The sequence below is a fragment of the Perognathus longimembris genome, chromosome 2 (assembly GCF_023159225.1).
Source record: "Perognathus longimembris pacificus isolate PPM17 chromosome 2, ASM2315922v1, whole genome shotgun sequence".
Taxonomy (NCBI): domain Eukaryota; kingdom Metazoa; phylum Chordata; class Mammalia; order Rodentia; family Heteromyidae; genus Perognathus; species Perognathus longimembris.
In genome coordinates, this window is record NC_063162.1 from 42,509,534 (window position 1) to 42,536,047 (window position 26,514).

General features: G+C 35.8%; 1 protein-coding gene across 1 annotated transcript in view; it reads right to left on the reverse strand.

Annotated features, from left to right (window-relative positions):
* Positions 1 to 26,514, reverse strand: part of Ctnna3 (catenin alpha 3) — a 1,259,651-nt gene that overhangs the window by 228,600 nt on the left and 1,004,537 nt on the right. The window contains exon 13 of the mRNA XM_048338867.1: positions 14,889 to 15,040. Within this exon, the coding sequence (XP_048194824.1) occupies positions 14,889 to 15,040 (152 nt within the window). The remainder of the gene's footprint in view (positions 1 to 14,888; positions 15,041 to 26,514) is intronic.

A 26,514-nucleotide genomic window follows, 5' to 3' on the forward strand; every position in this document is an offset into this window, starting at 1 on the left:
CCACATTAATCCAGTCAATTATAGCTACATTGTAAGTTTGGAAACTTCTCCACTTCTGTCAACTCTATAATTTAGTAGTATTCAATGTACAGCTCATATAATTTAAGCTTGTTAGTAGCCACATTAAAAATGATTTATACACAACACATTATGCTAGTTGGGATATATTTGATTAAAAGGTATGATTGGGGTATATTAGATTTAAAGTTATAGCTGATACCAATTTACATGTACAATATATAATATTATGTAAGATATATTTTTCTTACTAACTCTTCAAAATACTCTATATTTACATATTAGGCAGATTTTAAGTGTTCAGTAGCCACCTAGAAGTTCTACAGTGCCTTTGCAGCTTATATCAACATTGTCTGTTGCATGGACAACCACTATGGTGGCTACACTCCATCCGAAAACAACACGTGATTCCCTTGTTAAAAGATGGAACCGGGTAGATTTCCTATTCCTGTGTTAAAAGGGCGAGAATTAAGTTTTAGAAAGATCATCTGCCTTTTGCCAGAAATACCTATACTTGGAAGAAAAAGCTAAAAATAATTAAATTGACTATTAAGACCAATAGATTCATCAAGATTGACTTCCACACCTTCAATTCATTGTGTCTGTTTTCTATTCAAATGCAGGGCCTCCCCAAGTCCCAACCATTGCTCTCCTGTGCCAGACATTATTAAAAGTCAGTCAGCATTGAGTTGAAAATTGTATAGAGCCTTCTCTATCTAAGCCCAATATTGAGACACAATATATACTTTGCCAGTCTTCAATTATTTACTATACCATCTTAGTTTTAAGTGCTTGAGTAACACATTCTGGGAGGGTTCCATGAATGTATGTACTTATTTATTTCTTTTTCCAGCCATGTTTGGTTTGGTTTGATTATGGCCATAACAATTGTTTCTCTCTCTCTCTCTCTCTCTCTCTCTCTCTCTCTCTCTCTCTCTCTCTCTCTCCACAAGAACTAAACTCCATAAAATGGAGACCTTATCTACCTCATCTCTTATTACATACTTGTCTAATAGATTTATTGGTATGTGGTAGGGTACTCAATAATAACTTATTGATAAATAAAATATTGATAAGTAAAAATAAGTGGAAAAGAAGCTATTTAACAAACGAAAAAAAGAAAGAGACATGGCAAAAGGAAGAGCACATAAGAGAGAAGCATGTGAAGGAGATAGGAATAGGGTTATCCTAAAATATAATAAATAAACAAGCAGTCCCCTTACTGCAATGGCCACAGTGTATTGAAGGGAGAGAATTAGGGCTCCTACGCTACTGTAGAATATAGCTGAGGCCTGAATCAGAATCTTCTATCTAATCCAGTGGTCCTCAAACAGCACCATCTTTTACCCTTCTCTGATTGATATGCTTCTTTTGAAGCTAATATGCAGTGCCTCGTCGATGATACAGAAAACAGGCATCTGAAGAAGAAATGAAGTCTCTGTGCATTTAATTGGTGAGGTCATATCACTTTGCATTTACATATCACACTTGTATTCATATTAGCAATTTTTTCCTGTCAATTGAGCACCAACATTCTCTGCAATCAGGGACATGCTACACTCTGGAACTGACTCACCAAGTCCCTAAAGCTGGTGGGACAACACTTCAATCCCTTCATCTTTGCTATCCTAGTGGCGAAGGTGCCTGACTGTCAGTCTCATTTATCACACTTCCTCAGAGACTGTCAAGGAAGTTAAATTACTTGTGGGCTATACTTAGTTTCAACTCACTGCAAATACAGAAAACACTGTTCCAAATTCAATCCTCATTTTTTGTTATTCTTATCATCATCATCATCAACAACAACAAAATCAACATTATCACTCTTTCAAGCCCCTTCAGAAGAGGTCCCTTACCCTGAGGAGCAGGAATCCTTAAAAACTGGATTAGATAAATATATTTAGTGAAGCATAAAGACCACGATTAACATTTAATTAAATTTGCATCTTCCTTTAGAAGCAACTATAAGAGAATGTTTATTTCCAAATCACCATCTCTCTCTTTCCCATTACTGAATGAACCTCAGTCTTCAAATAGTGACAGAATTATAAAGCAACATACTTTTTTTTTTACAAAATTTTCATTAACAGATAATCTGGGGCTGGGAATATGGCCTAGTGGCAAGAGTGCTTGCCTTGTATACATGCGGCCCTGGGTTCGATTCCCCAGCACCACATATACAGAAAACGGCCAGAAGTGGTGCTGTGGCTCAAGTGGCATAGTGCTAGCCTTGAGCAAAAAGAAGCCAGGGACAGTGCTCAGGCCCTGAGTTCAAGGCCCAGGACTGGCCACCAAAAATAAAAACAAAAAACAAACAAACAAACAAAAACAGATAATCTGAATTAATTCCCAAACCAATGATTTCAGTGATAATAGACGATGCATTTATATATATATATACATACATACATATATAGATACACACACACATATATATATCCAGAAATATATGTATGCTTATCATTGTGTTCTGGTTAAACTGTACTTTAATATACTTTATAGATATTTTCAAGATTAAAAAATAATCTGTTATAATGTCTTTCTAATATTTTATGATTTTATTTCATTTCTGACCTATTTTCCAAAGCCTACAATGAAAGACAGTAGAAAACACATTTTAGTCATTGCATTTGTGATAATTTTGTGACATTTGAGAACATACAACAAAAGAGAGAGATGATAGAGGCTAGTGTGCATAACTAAGGTTCAGTAAGTTCCAAACTCCTTTCTGAAAGATCTTTTTTCTACAACCCAACAGGCTAATAACTGCCATCAAGGTGGACTCATCAGGGTTGTTCCACAATTTTTATCATTGTTAAAGAGAAATCGTTGCACGTGTATAACTATCTAGATTCAACTTTATAGAAGTTTCAATGGAAATAAATATCATCATTACAGATAGTTACATATTCACTATCACATTATGACCACAGAATACATTACTTAGAAATCCTTGGAGCTGGGAGCTGGTGGCTCATACCTATTGCAACTCAGCAGGCTGAGATCTCAAGATCATTGTATGAAGCCTACTTGAACAGCAAAGTTGATGGTGCTTTTGTCTCCAGTCAAACACCAAAAGGCTAGAAATGGAGATGTGGCCAAGTGGAAGAGTACCATCTTAGACTAAAACAAAACAAAATAAAAACACAAACAAAATTGAGGCACAGTGTCCAGGCCCTGACTTCAAGCCCTAATATTGGTACACACACACACACACACACACACACACACACACACACACACACACCTCATTTCATATAACCTAAATTGTGTGGGGAAGCAAATAACAGATAAATTAATAAGGATGAAAGATGTCCATTCCCCTGCTGACAAATAACATGTGAACAGCAACTTAAGACGAGGAGGCTGACATGGCAGATGCTGTACAGGAGACTTATAAAAGATGGTGGGTAAGCAAATGGGAGAGAAGACCCAAAGAGGTCTCCTGTAGTGCTATAGAGGAAAACATGAGTTTTCTGGAAACAGAAAAGATGCCAGAAGGGTGAGTGGTTTCACAAAGTTGGGAGACAGAGAGCAGAACAAAGTAGGTGAGTCTGAGGGAGCAGAGAAGAGATGTAAGATAAGTGTTCTTCAACCAATTGTCCAAAAAAAAGTGCTTCTTGGGATTTATGTGTTTATAAGTGGCTCCTGAACAAAAGCAAATCAGTGAAGCCTAAAGGCTCCTGTGGTGTAAAAAACATTGAGTTGTTTCTTTCTCCCATGGCAAAAGAAAATGTTCTAAGGCAGGAACCTAACCATGCCCAGCCTTTCCTCCTGCGATTCTCTTATCACTGTGTGACCTTAAGCACCTCAATTTCTTACAGGTCATTTGCTCTCACATTCCAGAATATCTCTCCCCTTGAAACCCCATCACCTGCTTCATATATACCAGAAATATAAAATTCTTGAGCCTCCCTCCCTCTGTTAGCTACTCCGTGGCTGTTTCCTCAAAGTCATCAATTTATAAACTTATTTTTCACTGTTTTCTCTCAAACACTTAAAAGTTGGTTTTGAAAGGTAGCTACACAGATAGATTTCTTATTTGAAGTATGAGATGAGCTCCCTTTTGGAGTATTCAAACATAAGTTTTGTGCCAAAACAAGAAGCATTTATCAAATGTAATACTTAATATCGATTATGTTTAATTTTTACTAAAGTAAGTTAATCTGTAACATAAATCACTTAATAATTAACTTATGAAGAGTTGGTTTGTAATTCAAGTCCAGCAAGTTGGAAAGATAGCTAGACTTTTTCTCAACAAATAAGCTAGGTGTTGATATTTTGTCTATATTCTCAAACAGTCAGGAAACATCAGAGCTGGCCTATGAAAAAAAAAGGAATACAAGACCCTGTTTGAATAATAATTAAAGCAAACAAACCAGGGGACTGAAGAGGAAACTCAAGCTGTGGAGCATCTACCTAGCAAGCATGGGGCATGGAGTTAAAAATCCAATAGTGGCAAACATAAAACTACCCACTTACAAAAACATCTTTAATGTTCCACAACTAAGTTATCTTCCTACTGTCATCCTTACATTCACCAGGCTAGCCATTATCCTTCAACACAAGATGGTTTCAAAGGAAACATGCCTGGCTCTTTAGATTGAACTACTCTTGAGAGTTTTCTCAAGTGTCCCTGTATGGATGGAGCTCATGGAATGCAAGACCAGTGTGCATTAAAGCTTCTTTGGCCCCGCTGTGGCCCTGCCAGTACAGTGGTTTTGACCTTTTGGTGAGAGAGCACTTTGCTGAAAGACTTCAGCCCAAATATACTTCTCCCTGCATGAGCAAGCAAGATCACTGACTAACATTGCTTTTGTAGCTTACCCAACACCAGTTTCTCAGTGAATACTCTGATCACCTCTGTTCCTTAGTCAAAAAATCTCTTCAAATGATACCCAGGAGGAAGGCTGTTAGATGTGCAGAGAGCATGAGAAGTCAGCTTTAGCTGGCCATCACCAGACAACAGCATGTGGCTCACTTACAGAATTCTTCTCAGTAAGTTCTGACTTAAATTTGCATAAAAGCTAAGGTTCCTTTGCCTTTTTTATTATTTCATCAGAAGTCTCCTGCCAGCTGGTTTCTTTACAAACTGGTTTGGACACTACAAAGGAGTCATAACATTTCCCCAGAAAGGGCAGTGTTTTAAGTGAGTTTTACCAGGCAAGACTCCAGTCAAAATGAAGAACAAAGTTGCCGAAGATGAATTTAGGAAGTCTGCTTAACAGTGAGAAATGAGAAGCTGTTAAATCTTTGCATGCTAAATAAATTTGAAATGGTGCCTGCCTAGATTCACCACAGTCAACCGAGATTCTGCAAAGAATGAAGAAGTGAACCTTTGATAAGAGTTAAGCCACTGGAGGGAAAAGTGCTCCCTGGTGTTGGAAAGACTGGCTCCATAGGGCACAGCAATCATTAGAGCCAAGTGTGATGGAAAGATGCCTAGTCGGGGAAGTAGATGGACCACAGGACCTCAGCAGTTCATCCAACAGGACCTCAGCAGTTCATCCAGGACCAAGAAACTACTGAGCATAAAAGCATTCCCAGTCAGAGCTGGACAAATGTTTACTACTATATCATTAAAATAGTCATGTGAGAACAGAGTAGATAAGTTTTAAAAGCATGTTAACTTCAAAAGTAGGGTCTCAAATGTGTGATAAAATCTAGGCCTTATTTTACGTTTCCTGCTGATCAAATGATGCAAAATATTGAACAGAAAAGAAATTTTCCTTATAGACTTGGAAACAGGGTATAACTTAGTAGCCAAGAGACTCTATGTTTGAAGCACAAGGCCACTTAAATAAAATTTGCAAAGAAAGAAGGGAGGAAGGAAGGAAGGAAGGAAGGAAGGAAGGAAGGAAGGAAGGAAGGAAGGAAGGAAGGGAGGGAGGGAGGGAGGGAGGGAGGGAGGGAGGGAGGGAGGGAGGGAGGGAGGGAGGGAGGGAGGGAGGGAGATGGATGGATGCTTGTTGTGGTAGTTTATGCTTGTAATCCTTAGCTACTCAGGAGTCTGAAGTCAGGAGGATAGTAGTTTGCATCTAGCCTGCCAAAACTTTTGTGAGAGCCCCATCTCCACCAAGAAAAGATTTCACATAGTGGCAGTGTGTGTGTGTGTGTGTGTGTGTGTGTGTGTGTGTGTGTGTGTGTGTGTGTGACCCCATCCATGGAAAGTATTAATAAAAAGGACTGCAGTTCTAACCAGGCTCTAGCATAAGTGCAAGGCCCTGATTGAAAAATATATAAATAATCTGGAGGCTGTGGCTTAAGTAAAATATCTGCTTAGCAAGTACAAAGTTCTTAGTTGAAACCCCAGTACTGCAAAAGAGAAGGGGTAGGGGAGGAGAGAGGGCGGGGGAGAGAGAAAGACAGGGAGACAGAGGCACAGAAAAATAAAAGAAGGAAAATGAAAGCCTTTAGGATAGAGAGAAAAACAGAAGGGGTCTGAGAATTTATTCTAGAGATAAAGGATTAACAGAGATCGTGTATGGTTACACAACTAAAGAAAGTTACAGAAAAGAAAATGTGAATAATCAAATATTTGGACAATTGGTTTTGTGAAGAACAATTAATATAAGAGAAAATTAGATTGTTGCAGAAGCCACTTACTGCCATCAGAATGTTAGAACAGAGCCCCTGGACAATGTTAAGTTAGCTGTGTGCAAGGAAATGAACATAAACACTTTAGACCCTAAGAGCCAGGAGGTTTCTGTTACAACCTTCCACATAATCATTGCACCACCAAGGATTTGAACCAATGTCTATAGCCACATTTCAATAAAATTTCCTTTATAGACACTAAAATTAGGAAGTAACTATGTCTTTCGCATGTCAGAAGTTAATAAGTGACATTTTAGAATTTAATAATTCAAGGAAGCTTTAAGTAGCTCATATTAGCATTGTTTTATATGATATTAATTAAAACCAGCTTTTTCTACAGAAATAGCTGCCAGATAGAATACTATAAATTATATTTTTACATCTACTTTAGATATTATTTTATTTATAATGGTTGATAAGTTTTGACAAACACATACACTTATGTGACTAACTCAGATGCTTAACTTTCATAAAAAATCCTCTGAAATTTTCTGAAGAGAACACTAAATCTATAAATCCATTTGGATTTGACTGATGTCATAAGTATACTGTCTTCCAGTATAGAAATATGAGTAATCAGTATGTTTAAGTGTTTTTAATTTTTCTTAAAAATCCTCTGTAAATTTTCAGAATATGGCTTTTACATGTACTTTAATATATCACTAAATTTATTATATTAATTTTGATGCTATTACACAAGGCATTTTTAAAAGATGATTGTTAAATGATACTATGTAGATATATGGACTTGAGTTTCATTGTACTTGTTCATTGTTCATCTCATGTATAATTTGCACTTCTTTCCAGTACATATGCTTTTTTTTCTCTTCTCTGTTCTAAAAAGCAAAGCTTCATCCTTTAAGTGTAATGATATCAGAAAGAAGGAATTCAGCAATATGTTTCCATTTTCCTCTCCAGGGAAGAAAATAATGACAGCATTCAAGGTAACAACATAAATAGTATCATGCAGTATTGGGATTGGAACTCATCACATCATTCCACATTACACAATATTCTTTAACCATTTTACCATTACCAGTCTTAATTCCAAAAACTTCTGATTGTAGGAGACAGCATGCTACATTGTTAGTGATTGACAACTGGTAAAGCAGAGATGACAGTTACATACAGAAGCAATAAAAACAAAAAGATTTTCTTGAAACCATGCACTTAAAAGACAGTTGTGCAAAGGAAAAGGGAACAGGTTAAAAGAAATTATGATGGCCCAAATAATCTCAAGAAACAATGTGTCATTTCAGGTAAAAACATACATCTGCCCATTTCTGAATCTATACTATAATCACACACAGGGCTTTTTATATCTATGTAAGATGAATGTGTTCTGAACTGCATCCTAGTCTAGAAGCTGTGAGAATGATTTGTGTAAAAACACTTTATACAAATTGGGTTTTTTTTTTTTTTAGTGGTTCTGAGGATTGAACTCTGGGCCTGGGTGCTGTCCCTGAGTTTTGCTCAAGCTGAGCACTCTACAACTTGAGACACAGTGCCACTTCTAGCTTTTTTGAGTAGTTTATTGGAGATAAGAGTCTCACAGACTTTTCTGCCCAGATAGGCTTTGAACCATGATCCTCAGTAGCTAGAATTACAAGAATGAGCCACTGGCACCCAGAGGGTTACATAATTTTTAAACTTGATTTTATTTCCTTAAAAAATTAACCTCAAGCAAGCAAACCAGATGTAGCAATAGTGACAGATCAAATTCCATTTGCATTTGCCGGTTTCCAAATAAAGTGTTTTGTTGTTGATGTTGTTGTTTTTCTGTTTAGGAAACTGCTTTGTTTGCTTTGGTTAGGACATCATTTAAATTTTTTTTTTATTTTTTGTCAAAGTGATGTACAGAGAGGTTACAGTTTCATACATTAGGCCTTGGGTACATTTCTTGTACTGTTTGTTACCTCCTTCCTCATTCCTCCCTCCCTCCTCCCCCCTTTCCTCTCCCACCATGATTTGTTCGGTTGGTTTACACCACATTTTTTGATACAAATTTTATTTCATACAAATTTTAATACTGAGATATGGCAATGTATGACTCAGTCAACAAGTCTGCCACATAGAAAAATTTACTATATAAAAATCACAAAGGACAAAGGGTGAACCAATGCAACAGCAACAAGACACTACATTGGAAATGAACTTAGGGTGGGGGGGAGTTGGGGAGGGAAAGTGGGAGAAAATGAGGGAGAGGTAACAGTGTTCAACAAGAAATGTACTCATTTACCTTAGTTATATAACTGTAACCCCTCTGTACAATAAAATAAAAATTAATTAGTTAAAAGAAAAAAAATCTGTTATGATACTAGTTTTTATATAATTTTCTTTGCATAATTTTTAAGCATTTGTAATGCCCGTAGTACCTTAGGATCCCTTATTTGTCTAGCAACACAATTTTTACTTCTGCTATTACTGCAGTTTGTAGAGACTAAAATGTGGATATGTATGAACTGAATTATAATTATTTTGTCTAGAAGTTATGTGATTACTAAAGTTCCAAAGTTCTAATATTTGCTAATTGTCCTTTGTAATTTACTGTTGGTAAATATGTGTGTATATATATATATATATATACATATTTATGTAATATATATGAAAAAATTAATCTCAGTAGATGAATGGATCAAGAAAATGTGGTACGTATACACAATGGAATTCTATGAATCTATTAGATGGAATGACTTAGCCCCATTCATGAGGAAATGGAGAGACTTGGGGGGAAAAAATCATTATTAAGTGAAGTGAGCCAGATCCAAATAAGCATAAACTCTATGGTTTCACTATTTGGAAACAATTAGTACTTGTCTAGAATAGTGCTAGCAGAAGAGCACAATAGCTCAATAGCAATGTATATATGATCATATAAGATGATTCTAAGTGAAAAGAACTATAACATTTGGAAATAAGTGGTTTATCTTGTTGTTATTTCCAATGTACCCTATGAAATTGTGCCTTTTACTTTTTGACTTTCTTCCTCATGCCTTTAGCCATTGTCACTGTAACTGACTTTGGTAAACTGGGTATATTGTAAGTACATTTATCAGAAGTAGGGAGGGGAACACCAAAATGGAGAGATAAATGATAAAAGGTGACCCAATGCAACAGCAATACTTACAAGACAATATGCTGTAAACCAACTGTTCATCTCAGGTGAAAGGGGGAGGGAACTGGGGAGGGTGGAAGATGGGAGAAAAAATGAAGGAGGTAAAAAGTTTGATAAGAAATGTACTCACTGCCTTACATATGTAACTGTAACCCCACTGTATATTACTTTGACAATAAAAAAATAAATTAAAAAAATTAACATTCACTGAGTAGATGAACATATCCAAAATGTATGCCTGGGCTGGAGGTGTGGTCTGTGATAGAGTGCATGCTTAGCATGTGTGAGGCTGAGGAGAGGGGAGGGCAACGGAGGGGATATATAGAATTATAATGCTAGCATAAACTAACAATTATCTGTAATTTAAACATGTGACTAGCCTAAGTGTATCTTCTTAATAAGCAAAACCTCATCAATGAACATACTTTCTGCTTAGGACTTCGCTTCAAGTTATTATTTGACTATTGCCTTCATTTTGCATAAGAGCATATTTCTACAATGTCTATCGTGAACATTCCTAAAAATGTACCCACACTATCACTGTATCTCATCTGAGTACACTGGGTACTGTATGTACTGGTATTACAACTAGGAAAGTGAAAGGGAATATCAAAATAGAGACAAAGAATAAAAAGACAAATGACTCCAAAAGCAATACTTGCAAAACCTGTTTGGTGTAAACCAACTGAACAAAGGGGGAGGGGGGAGGGAGGAATGAGGGAGGAGGTAACAAACAGTACAAGAAATGTACCCCAGGCCTAACGTATGAAACCGTAACCTCTCTGGACATCACTTTAACAATAAATAAGAAAAAAAATGCTAGGATAACAGTTTTACATACCTAGCTATCACACGAGAAAGACAAAAAATCATTTTAAATGATAAAAAATAAGCAAAATCTAGTTAAGTACTATATTAACATTCTATATTAAAATAATACTAATTCTATATTGACAAAAATACCATTAACCATTTCCTATCAACTAGCTCATTTTATCAGTATAATAACATGTCGAAGTGGGATTACTATCAATTCTATCTTACAAAGAAGGAAACTGGGGGCAAGTGAGTTTCCTTGCTCTGTTCTTAATCATTATATTATATGGACTCTATAAATGTTCCATTTGTCCGTACATATGGAATGCAAATGAAATATCTCTCTGCCATAAGATTACTAATAGGTTTTACTGTCTTATAGATGTCCACACACTGAATCCACTAGATTATCAAATATTTCAGTATTTACTTGGGAACTTTCAAACCCATCTCCAACAGTCTAACTAGTAGCACAAAAACTGATCATGATACAGAGCACAGGTGGGCATATGAAAATTTTATAAAACTATAATATATGACATTCTGGGTCTCAAGCTGCCATTTTGTTGCCTTGAGGGCACTGAAGAACACTCGAACACAGGTTTCGGTTACATTGACAGACGATCTCAGGAGCCAGACTGGCTTTCCCTGAAGTTGCATCATTATAAACCTGTTGTTTAAATAGATGTGCTATTTAGATACCTTGAAGAAAGCATAAAAGCATAAATGCTTTACAGTTCTAAGGTCACAGGATGGGCCAGCATTAAATTTGACATTGTAAAGAAAATATGACAGCAGAGCAACTCTGTTATCTTCTGTGATAAAGGGGCGATCTGGAAGAATGTATATTTTCCTCTACCTGAATCAAAGAACACTTCTGTGTTCAGACTTTCCTCCAAGGAGTTTCTAGTACATTCCCTTCGAGATTGCCCAGGGCTGGGGTGCAGGGATAGATGGGCAGACATTATTCTTCTTCTTCCTTTCTTCCATCATTTCAAGTACAACATCTTCATTTTTATCTACTTTTTTATCTTTTGTGACAATAAAGTGTATCTAAACAATGACACCCGGGGCTGGGGATATGGCCTAGTGGCAAGAGTGCTTGCCTTGTATACATGCAGCCCTGGGTTCGATTCCCCAGCACCACATATACAGAAAACGGCCAGAAGTGGCGCTGTGGCTCAAGTGGCAGTGCTAGCCTTGAGCAAAAAGAAGCCAGGGACAGTGCTCAGGCCCTGAGTTCAAGGCCCAGGACTGGCCAAAAAAACAAAACAAAACAAAACCACAATGATACCCATTTTAAAAATCTCAACTCTCCCTCATAGGGAATAAAAATTTTAAAACACTCTTTCAAATCATATGCTTGTGGACATGCTAGCTAGATTTAGCACTAGATTCCAGGAGATCTTAACCATGAACGGCTCTTAACCAGAGCCCTCTAGTGGAAACCGCAATCTGATACAAGTGACTATATGAACATCTTAATTAGCAATCATAGATTAAAAAAAAATATGTAAGCACTATATCTCAGGTTTCTAACTGATGCTGTTTTAGAATGATCTATCAAAGAATGCAATCAGAGGTGAGGAGGCCAGGCATAGCATAGCGTTTCAGTCCTGTAAACCCAGCAACTCAGAAGACAATGAAAAGGATCAGAGTTCAAGACGGTCCACTTCATAAAAAGTGTACAACCCTAACTGATAAATAATGAAAGCACACAGTACTGAGGGTGTGGCTCAAGTGGTAGAACCCCTCCTTCAGAGTCACAAGGCCCTGAAACACAAAGCAGTTTAACAGAATTAGAATTTAGAACTGATCTTAACACATAAAAATGGCAAATAAATACATATGTAATGGCAGGATGATGAAAATAAAAATAAATTGTTCTTAACCCAATTTGTCCAGTGTTTTAAGGAGGAAGAAAAAAAACAAATGTCAGTTCTAATTGTTGTAGAAACAATACATAAGAACAAGTCTATTTCATTTGACCACAGACAGACCCTAATTAGAATAGTTTTTTGCTAGTCTCTTTCGAAAATCATGTTGAAAAATTAAATAAGCACTAGGAAAGAACATAAAATACGAAATTAATCCCATGAGATAAAAGTTAACAGAAACAAGTATTTCCCTTGAATAAGAAATGACTAGGGAGAAAAATTACTGCCCTTTAAGACTATTAACAATTACAATAAATTATTCTCCAGCCCTGCAGCAGACTGCTGCAGGTGAAGATTTTGCAGAAATAATGACAAGCTAATTTGATTTGCTATATGTAAGCCATCTTGATAATATGAATTCCAATATTGGAGCCCAAAAAAGTATGGTATAATTTTCCTGCATTAGTTAGACAACTTTATCAGAAATAAAATATTGTCCATCCTGGCATCTATATACACTTTTGCTGATATATCTTCTCAAATAACTAGCCAGAGATAGAAGCTTACCATTTCCTGCAGTTCATATATCTTCTTCATGTATTTTTTGTTCCTTCCTGGATCCACCTACCTTCTCAGCTTGGGGTTATTACTAATTCACTATATCATACAGGTAAGGCATAAAAACCATTAGAAGAGCAAAACCAAAATAAAAATAATATTTGGTAAGGTTTCTTTGTTGTTCTGATATAGCTATCATTTAAAAATATGCTTTAATATAAATTTGTCTCTCTCATTGCTGCTGATTTTACTCAATTTATGATAGATTATAACAATGCCATTGTAAGTCAAAATAGGAAGTGAAAAAATGGAGTAAAAAATTGCATTGACTACATCTAACCTTCTGAACATCACAGATTAGCCACCCTGTAGAGCATTAGCTATTCAGACTCCAGATTGATGGGAACTGAAACAGCCAGTTGCAACAAAGTATCATGACAGATGTCACCAGCCCAGAGAAATATCAAACGCAAAATTAGAAAGATAGTATTATTTTCTCAGCATCACCAGAGCAATTATAAATTCAATTAAAAGCATGGAACTGTCCATTCACATCTTCATATTCTCTCTGACATTTATCATTGGGTTTGCATTCAGATTGTCCCAAACCCTAAAATGCTTGATCTGTAAACTTGACATCATTAGCCTGTCTCTTGCAGTTTCTCTCATCTGTCCTGTGAGGCTCCTGATGTCTGTTGGCCCTTTACTTTAAAAAGTCCACAAGTGACCCCATTTTTATAGATGGCTTAGGAAACCTGTGACATCTAGCCCTCCCAAACACTGTTGATGCATTACCCACACACTATCTTAGCATTTCTACTTTTGTCTCATAGGCTTGCTAACTGTTAAATCCAGAAGCTTTGAAGGCAAAGCCAATTTGTACTTAGAAATTAGACACACCAGGCCTCCCAAATCTTTCCACTGCAAGCACCTGCCACCCTGCCTGAGGGTGGCTTTCTTTGATCTCAAAAGAGCTTGATGGGCTCTGAGCATGTGGCCCAGGTGACAGCTCTGAGGGGAACATTTAACCAAGGATGAATAGGAGGATAAATCTTTGGATTTCGTTCACCTCAGGTGGAATAATTCCACAGTGTGTTCTGCAGTACTTTCAAGACCTGGTTACCTGCAGTGGTTCATTATTGGCTTTCTTCCCATCCTGGTGTCACTTCTGTAGTAGGACTTGCTCCTAACTAGACTACTGAAAGCACAAATCCTTACCTTAGGATTACCTCAAGATGAGTGCACCTTACAGTAAGATACCTCTGCATTTTCTGAAGAAATCACTTGCGATTTTAGCAACATTAAAAATGCATTAATAGTTCGCTGAAAACAATCATGGGCTCTTAATGTACAATATACTCACAACAAATGGTACAATTCACCTCTTTGGAATGTGTCTTTTCTTAGCCACAATCCCTTGCTGGGCAAGTTCAGTCATTTGGTGCTCTAGCAGCTTTAAGATTTGCTACAGAACAATCTCCGAGTCTGTGATTCAGGATGGACAAGTATAATTTTAGAAATGCCTTCCCTAACTCAGTTTTTAATGAATTCTAGTATGGTGATGAGAAAGATAGGTCCCATTTGTTAGAAGAGGGTAAGCAGATTTCTTGTGTCCATTTCAATGGCTCATGACCATGCTATGAGACACCTGCACACCAGAATCCTATCCTTTCTGCACTTGCTACATTTAATGTGCTCATTTGTGTAAGTTATAGCCAACCACACACATTAAGGTGTAGTTTGTGACAGTAGATCTGACTGTAGGGATGCATATGAATTTCTGAAGCTCTGATGGATTCCAGCATTGGCATTACCGCATAGAAATAAAGCATTCCTTGCTATCATTACAGGCATTCCAGATGGAGAAGAATGTGGAAATAATTCAAGAAAATGTAAAGCAAACTTACCCGAATCATCATGACTGAACATCTGATATCATGAACAGTATCATAGATCTTCTTGGAGATGTCTACAAATTGATTATCATCAAACACATTCAATGAATTCTTGCTTAAGGCTTCCAAAGCGACATTCACTTGTGTTACAAACTCCGGAATGACTATTGAAATAAACAAGAAAGAGAAGATTATCTTCTTTGTATTTTTAAAATTTCCATGTTTTCATATTTATTTTCTATAAATTTTAAACAAATATTTGATTAATAGACTTAATTTTTGTGTCTAGAAATATAAATCATAGTGCTATCTATCAGGCACTAGTGCTTCACACAGGCAATCCTAGATATTCAGGAGGCGGAGATGAGATGATAGAGCATGTTAAAATTCAAAACAAACCCAATCCATAAAACTCTTGTGTCTACTTAACCACCAAAAAACCAAAGTAGAGCTATGACTGATGGATCCCTAGCCTTGAACAAAAAGCTCTGTAACAGTTCTTAAGAGCTGAGTTCAAGCCCAAGGAAAAGGGCCAAGTAAATAGATTCATCCAGTTTACAGTTAAACTTAGACAGAATAGCATCAAGTTTTCACTAGATCCAAAGTAATATTCTAAGTCTGCATCCTGACTTAAATCTTCAAATACTTAAATCTTGATACACCCTGACATTACCCAACTGTGAAGAACTTACAACAAACACACAGAGAAGTCAGTATCACCAGCATTGCTTTGTTAAGATGTGGAAGAAGGGAGATTTGATCTCTTGTAATATACCAAAACAAGAAAGCAATCTGATAGTTCTTTCAACATCTTCAGTCACTTATTTTCATGTCTACAAAAGGGAAATTGTCAGATCATCTTCCTATGTACATTTTGGAAAGGAAAAAAGAAAGAAAAACAGAAAATCACATGAAGGCCTAGGTTTTGTGCACATGTGAGATAAAATGAGAAAAATTTGGGGTATTTTGAGAAAAAAAAATAAAGAGTTTTCATTGTTGGCAACATAGTTTCATTTTAACTCCTCTATAGCTTTTATAAAAAAATGTTAGTTTCATATTATATTAAAGGGAAGTCATTCTTAAGTAAATACAAAACATTAGAATTTTTCCACTCTAAAAACGTAGTTGAACCATTCAAGACATACTGACATATTTGTCATTTCATTACTTGCACAAGCTCCAGAAGGTGTCCTGGACATATGGATAACTGGAAAAATCTAGAGATACATTTCCTAATGCTTTCAATGAAGTACAAAGTGAACTTAATTAAGGTCTACTTAATGGTCCATCTAGAAAGAATAATTTGACAATCCTGTCTTGGAATCCACAATCAAAGCAGGTTTTGTAAAAATTCTAATCACACATAATAAAGTCCTGATTTATACTAATTCATCAAAAAAGAGTGTAAACATCTTTTCATTCTGGTTAATGGAAATGCCATGGAGGGTAAACAGTTCTGAACTTTCAAGGGTACATTTATTATACAAAGGTGGCCTTTTGTTCAATATATTATTCATTTCAAAGTATCATGTCTATTTCATACATCAAATTTAAGCCACCTTTGAATGTATCCAAAGCCTATACTTTATAAACTTTATTTATAATATACAGATGGATAGCTACCATTCCTTGGATTCTTTTTATCTAAGCTCTGTGCTAAGTAATTTACCTGCATGTCTAATTTAATCTCTCAGCAGCCTTATGAGGCAGGAACTATTCAGAATCTGAGTTAACTGATGAGGAGACTGAGGTCACGCCACTAATACATGATGCAAAGGTATGTGAGACTACACAGCCTGTTTCCTGAACCTTTAGTTAGCACCATTTCCTATTAATAAGTAAAATCTTTGGGGATTCTAAATTACAGTGCTACTGGGAAAATTAATGTTAATTTCCTGACAATGAGGTTAACAGACCTACATAGGCAAATTCTCCTAAGCCTTGAGCCTCTCTTTGCTAGTAACCCAAGAATATTTTATCCTTTCTTAATCCTTGCTAAATTTATTATGTGCATTTGAAAGTAGGAAAGGGTTTTGAAAGTAAGGTGAGGGGACATAATTATCTAATTAAATAAGTCACAAAAGAATTCAGACTCATTACAGGTAACGATCTGGAATTATGTCACAAAGTTATGTTTTCTATCATTAATAAAAGCCAAATTAAAATATTTATAATTAAGTGATTATCCTTGAAAATTACTAATGGTACAAAAATTTGCCTTATAAAGCTTCTATAATAATAAGTCATCATTTTTATATGTATGCAAATGGGAAGCAATTTATAATTGTGAAAAATACAAGTAAGAATAGGCATAACGTCTATTAGTACTTCATGCTTTCCATTTTCATCTCTATTTAGTAAACACTAATTATTGCACTTAATATCTATTTAATATTGAGAAAGCGGGGTTATGTAATGGGAATGTGCTTGGTACCTCATATTGTTCAAGGACTGGGGACAATTTCCCCTCATTCAACAGAGTCACAAAGCACTGACTCATCTCGACCACTCATGACACAATCCATGGCTAACAAGAACAGCACTCTGACCTTCCTTTATATCCTGCTTCTGCCTTTTAAGTACCTGGACTATCTCCAAACAGTAAGAAATAAAATCACAGCGAGAAAGGACTTTCAGAACATAGGTTTATGAAGCTGGAGTTGTTGGGTAGAGTATTATTTTTTCTAATGCTTATCCTTTAATTAGCCCTTTAGTTGTCCGCCTTTGGGTCAATCCAATGACATAGAAATTTACTGCCTCCACTGAAACGGGATTTTTAAAAAATCTTTATGTCTAAGTCATATGTGAATATTAATTAAATTATACTGCTTAATTTAAATGTGTTAGAACTTTATTTTTATTAATATGACATAGACATTGATGTCTTTCACACTGTCCTCACAACATTTTCCTATTTGCTTATATTACAGTAATTGTTAGAAAGAAGATGTGTATTTAATCTTTAAAGTTAAATCTGTGTCCAGTGATAGTGCACAATGCCCGTTGTGCTGCATTAGCCTTTGTTCTGTGATGTATGTTTTGGTTTTAATGAAGTTAACAAGTTGCTTCCTTGAAAAATATTTTTACAAAATTATTTCTCAGAAAGACTTCATAAATATTTGAGTGATAAGTACAAATTTCTATACTATCAGCTTCTCAGAATGTAGGAGCTCTGTCCACCTCTTCCGTTTAAGTACTTTCATCAGGGCCACACAGTATTTATAGGAGTTCTAGGTAAGATCATTTTGATCTTTAATATGCTCTTTTGTGCTTTAGCTTGGTTTCTGTGTTTTCTTCTTCTATAAAATCCACCATCCTAACTCTTGTTTAGATTCAATCCTTAATATCCTCAGTTTCTGTCATAGAGAAAAACACACAGTAGAGAAATGCGATTTACTAGAACTGCAGTTCTTGGAGCCTTTTATCTTTTGATTTTTATTGGACCACTGGGACAGGGAAATAAGCCTAAAGGAAAAGCATTGCAAAGAAACAGATGTAAAAAGGTAGAAGAGCCCCTGTAAGAAAAAATACATTTTTCTATGACCTGTGCTGGTTATTTTGGTTGTTGTGGTTTGTTTTGCATGTGCCTGTCATGGAGTTTGGACTCACGGTCTGTCCCTGAGCTTCTTTGATCAAGGCTGGTGCTCTAAAACACAAGAGCCACAGCTCTACTTCTGCTATTATTTTAGTAGTTAATTTTAGATAAGAATTTCACAGGCATTCCTTCACAGACTGGTTTCACACCATAATCCTTGATCCTCAGATCTCAGCCTCCTGAGTAGTTAGGATTAAATGCAAAGGCAAGAGTCTTGGGAACCCACCTCAACCTGTGCTATTGAAGTGACCTTTCACATGTTGATGCAGATTTCTTGGGTGGTTAGGAACTGATCTCAGTATTCTAAACTCCTATTCACTTTGTCCAATTGCCTATGGTTGAGCACATAAATAGAGCTATTTCTTCAACCTTTTCAACCTGCTAGTTTTCTATTTAATCCTCAAATTCAGTTTAAATGTCAGGTCCTCTGTGAACTTGATCTATTCACTACATTCCATCATGCCTCCAGCTAAATTAGGAAATCTTATCTCTTGGAGCTGTTAATTCTTCACACATATAGGTGTGAAAGCTACTATGCCCCTAACGGCTTGTGTTTTCTATACACAGACATGCTAAAGGGGTATCTGATCTCTAACACACAAAGACTTTTCAGATTCACCTTTCTTTCTTCAGGAAAATGGTAGATGCCAGACTAAGAATTCAAATTCAAGCACCCAAACTCAGAGCCTCTGTCCATAACCACAATGTTTGACTGTTTAGAGCAAGAATAACCACTTGAGACATTCGCTTAGTATACTAAGGATTACTCAGGACAAAGAGCCAAGAATTCAGGAAATAAAAGTTTTCCTACAAAATATTAACACAGACTTTTCCTAGACTTTTCATAATGATTACTGAATACTGAAAGAAAAAGGGTGAGATGATACCTTCAAATTATAAAGAAAATTATCTTAAATATAGAATTTAATATTCACAATGAATCCAATTAAGTGAATGATCATGGCTCTTTGAAACATCCACATACACAGAATATTTCATCTGAGTTAACTCTGTTTTAAGAAGGTACTTAGATATATTATAGACAGAGAGAGTGATAGCAAGAGATTAATCCAGGCAGAAAGTGAAGGAAATGGTGAAGTTGAAAATGCAGTCTAATACTGGAGGTATTTATGTGCTTGAAATCATTGGGACAAATAAATAATTGTGGATATTTTTTAGAGCAAGGATTCGCACTGTGGAACCAGGGAAGTACCACTGGGAAATGAGATCAGATAAGAAGACTGCAACCAGACTGGATTAAATTTAGGAATGTCAGCTTGAATGCATGATTTATGTACAGATATATATCATCCTTTATGAAAGAATGTAAAGGAAATAAGGAAACATCATAATCTGGTTGTTTTCATACACATTAATGAAAGAGTTGCATAGTAGCTAAACAATAATGAAATGACATCTTTAATGGCTGGCAAGAATAAAGCAAAAGAAATATGAAGAGTCAGGGCCTTTTCTGAGAATAATTTTGCATATGTTTAAGTTCTGTAAGTATGTTAAGATTCTGTAATAAACTGAGAAAGAGTAAGGGAAGGGGTTACGTTGTCCAAAAAGAAATGTACTCATTACCTGACTTAGGTAACTGTAACCCCTCTGTATATCATCGTTAGAATAACAATAACACATTTTAAAGATTCTGTAATATTAAAATAAGTAAAATTGAGTCAAAGTTATGGAATCATCTAAAACTAACTGAAAATAGCAAGGCATGACCAAATGAATGTCTCGAATTTTCAAGTTTCACACTATCCCATTGCTCTCACAATGACTTTCTAAAGTTTTGCTGTCTGGTACTGGGTCCTTTAGACCTGTGCTGCTGCCTAGCTTCATGTCAATTAATAAATATCAAATTTCATAAAATTTCACTTCTTAGTCACTCTAGCCCATTATACTTACCATGATGCAACAGGTTAAATCTAGCACTGTTCTATCATCACAAACAGTTCCACTGACTAGTAGACTTCCAGATATTGACACAGCAAGTCTTTCTTGAAAGCATGCCCTCTGTGAGTTCTCTGTTTATTTTTTTTGGAAGAATGATAAGGATGGTGTTATCTTTGTAATTTTTTCTGTGCATCTTTCACTGATAGGAGTCATAAATCTTTGAAAACATCCTGACACTTAGAAGTGTCCTCAGCTATAGCAAAATTGGACATCTGTTCCTACCTACTAATAACATTTTCAGCTTTGCTGATCAACATGTATTCTCCTTAGTACTAATATAGATGTATTAAGTCGTTTATTTTGTCATCATTATAAAGGATATCTTTTCTGTATAAATTGTACTAATCCTTGGGAAGATATAGATTTCTCTATCTACTGAAATTTTACTAGTTGCAAAATTTTAATAAGACTGTAGTAATCTGTTTCAACTTTTAATTTTAACAGAACATTTAATTATTTTTAATGAGTTACAGTGAAAGATTATGGACTCAATCTCACTGATAGTAGTTATTTCATTTTCCTTAAATTGTCTGGATATCTTACAGTGCATAAAAGCTTTCAATGTACAAGGGTAAAAGACAAAGAGGTTGAAAGAACAAGCTAATTTTTCATGTATCTGACATTCGTTTATCTTGAATCTTTCTACTATTATTACCAATATGTTAAAGCTATAGGGGAGCCTAAATTAATACAGCTTCAGAGTCTAATATGTTTAACTCATACACATGATTTTATAAAGTTAAATAGCAAGTAATCATGAACTTCTCCAGTAAGAGACTGGTGTATTGAATTAATTCTTTCACTAAACATTCTGAAATAGCTGACACACTCATATTTTGAATGCAGTTGGGAGAGTTCAGTATTTCCAACTGCTAACGTTACTTCTAAATGTTTATCTTGTAATTTCTTTCTGTAAACCTGACTTAGTATATATTGCTTTGCCAACACTTTGAAGCAAGACTACTAAAAAAATACTGGTAAATCTAGTGTAAGATTTTTAGCTAGTTATAAACAAATAGATGCTTTTTCTATCAAGATAAGCTAGAATGGCAAACATTCAGAAGTAAAATGGAAAGGAGCTAAAGGTCTCCTCTGCAAAATGAAGACAACAGTCTATTTGTTCCATCCTAGAACACATATTTTCCAGATCACGAAATATATTCATAATCCTGTGTACTTTGAGTTCACTTTCTCTTGCTATATTTGGTTATAAGCAAAAAAAGATATGTGAAAAACATAGATGGATAGGAGGACTAATAGACAGATGGATGGGTAGATGAAAATCAGAAAAGTAATGGTGCCCATCTTACTACATATGAACCAGGAAGCAAAGCCAGAAACAGTAAAGGACTGGGGTCTCATTATCCTCATTCAAATATATACAACAATGACCATTGTATATTGACTCATCATATATTAGGCCTTAACTCTTAAAGGTTCCCATACCTTCCAAAAGCACCAACCTAGGAACCAATCTTTTAATACATGGACCTTCAGGGAATAGTCTATATCCAAACTATAGCACATGGTTTCTGTTTTTTGTTTTCTTCTTTCTTTTTATGGAAGGAATATGGTGTGAACTCAGGATATTGAACTTACTACAAAGCACTCTACATGGTCATAACCTTTGTGTTTTTGTTATGTTTGGACAGGTTCTCGCATCTTGCTAAGGGCTCAGATTACAACTCTCCTACCTAGATACCTTCTATAACTTGGATTACAAGAATGCTAAACCCTATCTGGCTTTTTCTTGTTATTGCTTCACTTTATTATTACATTTTGCATGAATTTTTCTGAGAGTTTTCTAATTCTGTTGTCGTTACCAAGTAGTAAATTCTTTCCTCAGTAAGTTTTATTTTAACACAGTGGTGTTCAAACTTTACAGTGCATCAGAATCGCCAGGAGGGCCCATTAAAACACAGATGGTTTGGTCCCACTCAGAGTTCTGGCTCAGTAGGTCTGAAGTGGAATGGAGAACAGGATTTGAATGTGAATAAGGGCTCAAGGAATCAGAAGCTATTGGACCAGGGATTACACTTTAAGAATCACTTTGACAGATTTAATTTGTTGGCTCCCTACAACTCATTATAAAGCATTGGATTTTTTTTTTTTTTTTTTTTTTTAGGTATCTAAACTGCAGGAAGATAATTCAGTTCTTAGCTCAGAGATTGCTCCTGATTGTTACTCATCATTTTTCTTCTTAGGGATTGGTGTAGAGAGACTCTGACACCCATTCCAGAGAATGAGAATTCAAGGACAGACACTGGGTACATTTCTTGGAAAGGGTTTCTTGCCCAGAGAAAAGCATCAAATAGGAGAGAAAGATGCTTGTTTTTTGTTTGTCTGTTTCTCAGGAATATGGTTGTTGGTACAATAGTTATTTTTATGTTTGCTTTTTGTTTGTTCCCCTTTTTCCTTCCCCCTCTGGAATTTTGAGCTGGATATAATGCTACATTTGGGCATCTACAGTAAAGAGAAAAACTGTTATATCAAAAATAGGTTTTATCCTCATTAGTGTTTAACTAATAAATTAAATAACCATACTTAGGACTATTTTTTGTGTGCCAGTCAGGGGCTTGACCTCAGGGCCTGGGCACTGTCCCTGAGCTTTTTTCCTCAAAGCAAGTACTTTACCAGTTGAGACTAGCTCTACTTCAGGTATTTTAGGTAATTTTAGTGGTGGGTAATTGGAGATAAGAGCCTTAAAGACTTTATTACCCAGGCTGGCTTCAAATGATAATCCTCAGACCTCAGCCTCCTGAGTAGCTAGGATCATATATGTGAGCAATCAGTGCCCTGCTTTGAGTTTCTTGATATAGTAACATGTAAACCTTCTTTTTTCTACAAATAGTAGAAACAGTATAACTCATTGAATGACTATTGATTTGCTTTCATTGCTGTGTCCTCTTGAAGGACTAGTTTTTACTTTAAACTGAGGAAGAATTTTTAAAGTCCCTAAACTCATAGGAAACTCAAAAGGCAGACACATCCCAATACAGATATTTGTTATCATAATATTCCATATATTTTAAATAGATACTTGGAGAAGAAAAAAAGATATTTTCCACTGAGTAAGCTACACAAATTACGCTCCTAGTAATAATGAAGTATTTACTTTTATAGAGGGGTTTGAAACTTCAGTGATGACTTCTATTGCTTGTGGTATTAACTCAATACTAACCACACAATTAAGACTGACTACCTTCAAATACTATTAAAAAAAACCTTCAGAAAATAAACATAACCTATTAGTTGTTTGAATCCTAACTGGTCTCTTCCTTTCCCACTATAGAAAATATGTACTTGTGCATATTTTCTCTAACTATACCTCAGTTCTGTGTTATGTGAGGTCAGACATGTTACCTATACTTTAACCCCACTGTTCTTTGGGATAACTGCATACTAATTGACACTGATAAAATGAACATTTGAAATAGATATCTTCTATTCACAGCTTATAGAAAGCACACAAACCCAAATGCTTCTCAAACTAGATAAACTAGAAGCACTTTTAACTCAAGAATGAGATAATCACCTTCTTTCACCAAATTTTCCATCTATCTAATACTTCCATCATAGTAAATTTACATTTTCCCAGGTGCTTTAAGAAAATGGCTGAGAGGGCTGGGAATATGGCCTAGTGGCAAGAGTGCTTGCCTTGTATACATGAAGCCCTAGGTTCAATTCCTCAGCACCACATATATAGAAAAGGCCAGAAGTGGCGCTGTGGCTCAAGTTGGCAGAGTGCTAGCCTTAAGCAAAAAGAAGCCAGGGATAGTGCTCAGGCCCTGAGTTCAGCCCCAGAACTGGCAAAAAAAAAAAAAAAAAAAAAAAAGGCTGAAAATCTGCGTGGTCCTGTCCTCTCTAAGTCTATACCCTCCTATCTCATTGACTAAAACCCTATTACCATTGCTCTACCACAGGTATTACTCATCACACCTCATCATGACTGAGATAAAAGCCTCCACAACTTATCTACATTTCTCAAAACTCTCCTTCATGTTACTCCCATAATAATGGTTTTAACCATTGGGACTACCATTTTCCAGACTTGATGATTGAAATAAAGAAAAGGTAAGATTTCACTCATAACCTTCATGGCTTCCATTATTACCCTTAATCCATCTTCACCCTCAACTGCAGTTATTTCACTTCCCCCATTTATGGTACATTGTAGTTCTTCAGAATTGTATGTTGAGTAAATATATTTTGCTAGACAAAGTAATAATAACCACATACTACTTCAATATATCATGTGTGACATAAGAAAGCATATCATAAGTTACGAGAACTGATTGTGACATTTTCTTTTTTGAATCGAGGCATCTATAAGCTACAGTCAAAGAAATTGTTGTTGTACCATATTGCATTTGATCTGGTCTTCCCCTGTGGAATCAAACTGGTTCCTGTATACTGAAGTTCTGCTCCTGTATTCTTAGTTTCCCCTCTATAGGGCATACACAGTACATTTCCTATATTACTGATGGGCAAAGCTCAGAAGTTAAGAAGATTAATTAGGATAAACCCCCAAATACTGAAAGTTAACACTAATTCCCTGGGTCAGCAAAAATGTTCTAAAAACCCATTCATTTGAAGCAAGAAAAGCATCTCACATATCATTTTATTATTTCTTCCTCTGGAATTTTCCAAATCTTCATGAGGCTTCCCAGAAAAGTAGCAAGAGATAGCATTTATAAGGAATGTCACTGTTTCACCTCAGTGCTGGCAGAGCTATCTGATCAGTCCTCCTTAAAGAACCACATCACCATCCTAGGGGCCCAGATCTAGGTCCTCAGGATACTGAGAGATGCTTGGGGACACCCAAGGATGAGATAGATCTGTATCTCAAGCTAATGCTTTCTGTGCTTCTGTGCATTGATTTTGATTTTTCTACAACAGAAAATACTTGGAGACTTATGATAATCACTGTTTTAGAGATAAAAACCAACATTCTGTTTTATCAAATAGTAATGTTTAAAATTTCATAATAACTACAATACGGACTCTGAAATGCATCTAAGAATAAAGTTTTGTCTTATATATTCTGCATTTAAGAGATTAGCATCATTTCTTTGATGAAACAAATATAAGACCAATTATTTGCTGGCCAAAAATGTAGGTGTCAATCCTGTATTACAATCACAGTAAACCATTGATTATGTACTCGCTCATATTTGCTATTACCTGTAGACTACAAAAGTAAAACACAATTGTCATAAAAGAAGAATATCGGTGATGAGGCATGAGTGTTTTGAACTTACAGTCCTTGCTTTTGGGGAGGCTAAGATGCATATAATTATGGAACAAGGCCAACCCAAAGGGAAAAGTCTGGGAAATTCCAACTCCAAGATAGCCAACAAAGAGCAGGAATGAAGGCATGTGTAGCTCAAATGGTAGCGTGAGTGCCAGATGAACAAACAAAGTCAGCAAGCAAGCCAGCCAAACACGTACAAGGCCCTGAGCTCAAACCTGCAATAGAAAGACAGACAGATACAGAGGCAGAGAGATGGAGACAGACAGACACAGAGACAGAAATAGAGACACAGAAACAGACAGAGACAGACAGACAGACACAAAGACAAAGAGATGGAGGGAGAAACAGAAAGAAGGGGGAGGAAAGGAAAAGGAAGGGAAGGGTAGGGAGAGGAAGAAGGACAGAGGGCGGGAAAGACGGCAAATATTCACATAGAAGTGACATGTAAAGCCATGGGAGGGGATCAAATCACAAGATATTCAGAAGATATTGTTTGGGGAAGAAAACACGTAGAAGTAGAGTTAGTCAGTGGTAAGAATTTTAAAAAATCAAATATTATTAAAATTGATATTGTAACATACCACACACTTGGTGTTATACTATTTCTTCTGTGGTTTTAAAGAGGAACTTGATATTCAGAATTACAAGCATTGATAGTACTTCTAAGAATTTAAAGACAAGAGGGATTAAACCCTGGTAACTACCTTGTCATGGAGAAATCATGGGCTGTCTGTGAAAGAACTTTATAACTCAAAATCATTGTTCAAATGAAAGATGGGATGATTTATTTGAATTATTATCATTTGGTCACAGAGGTTTATCAACCCAAG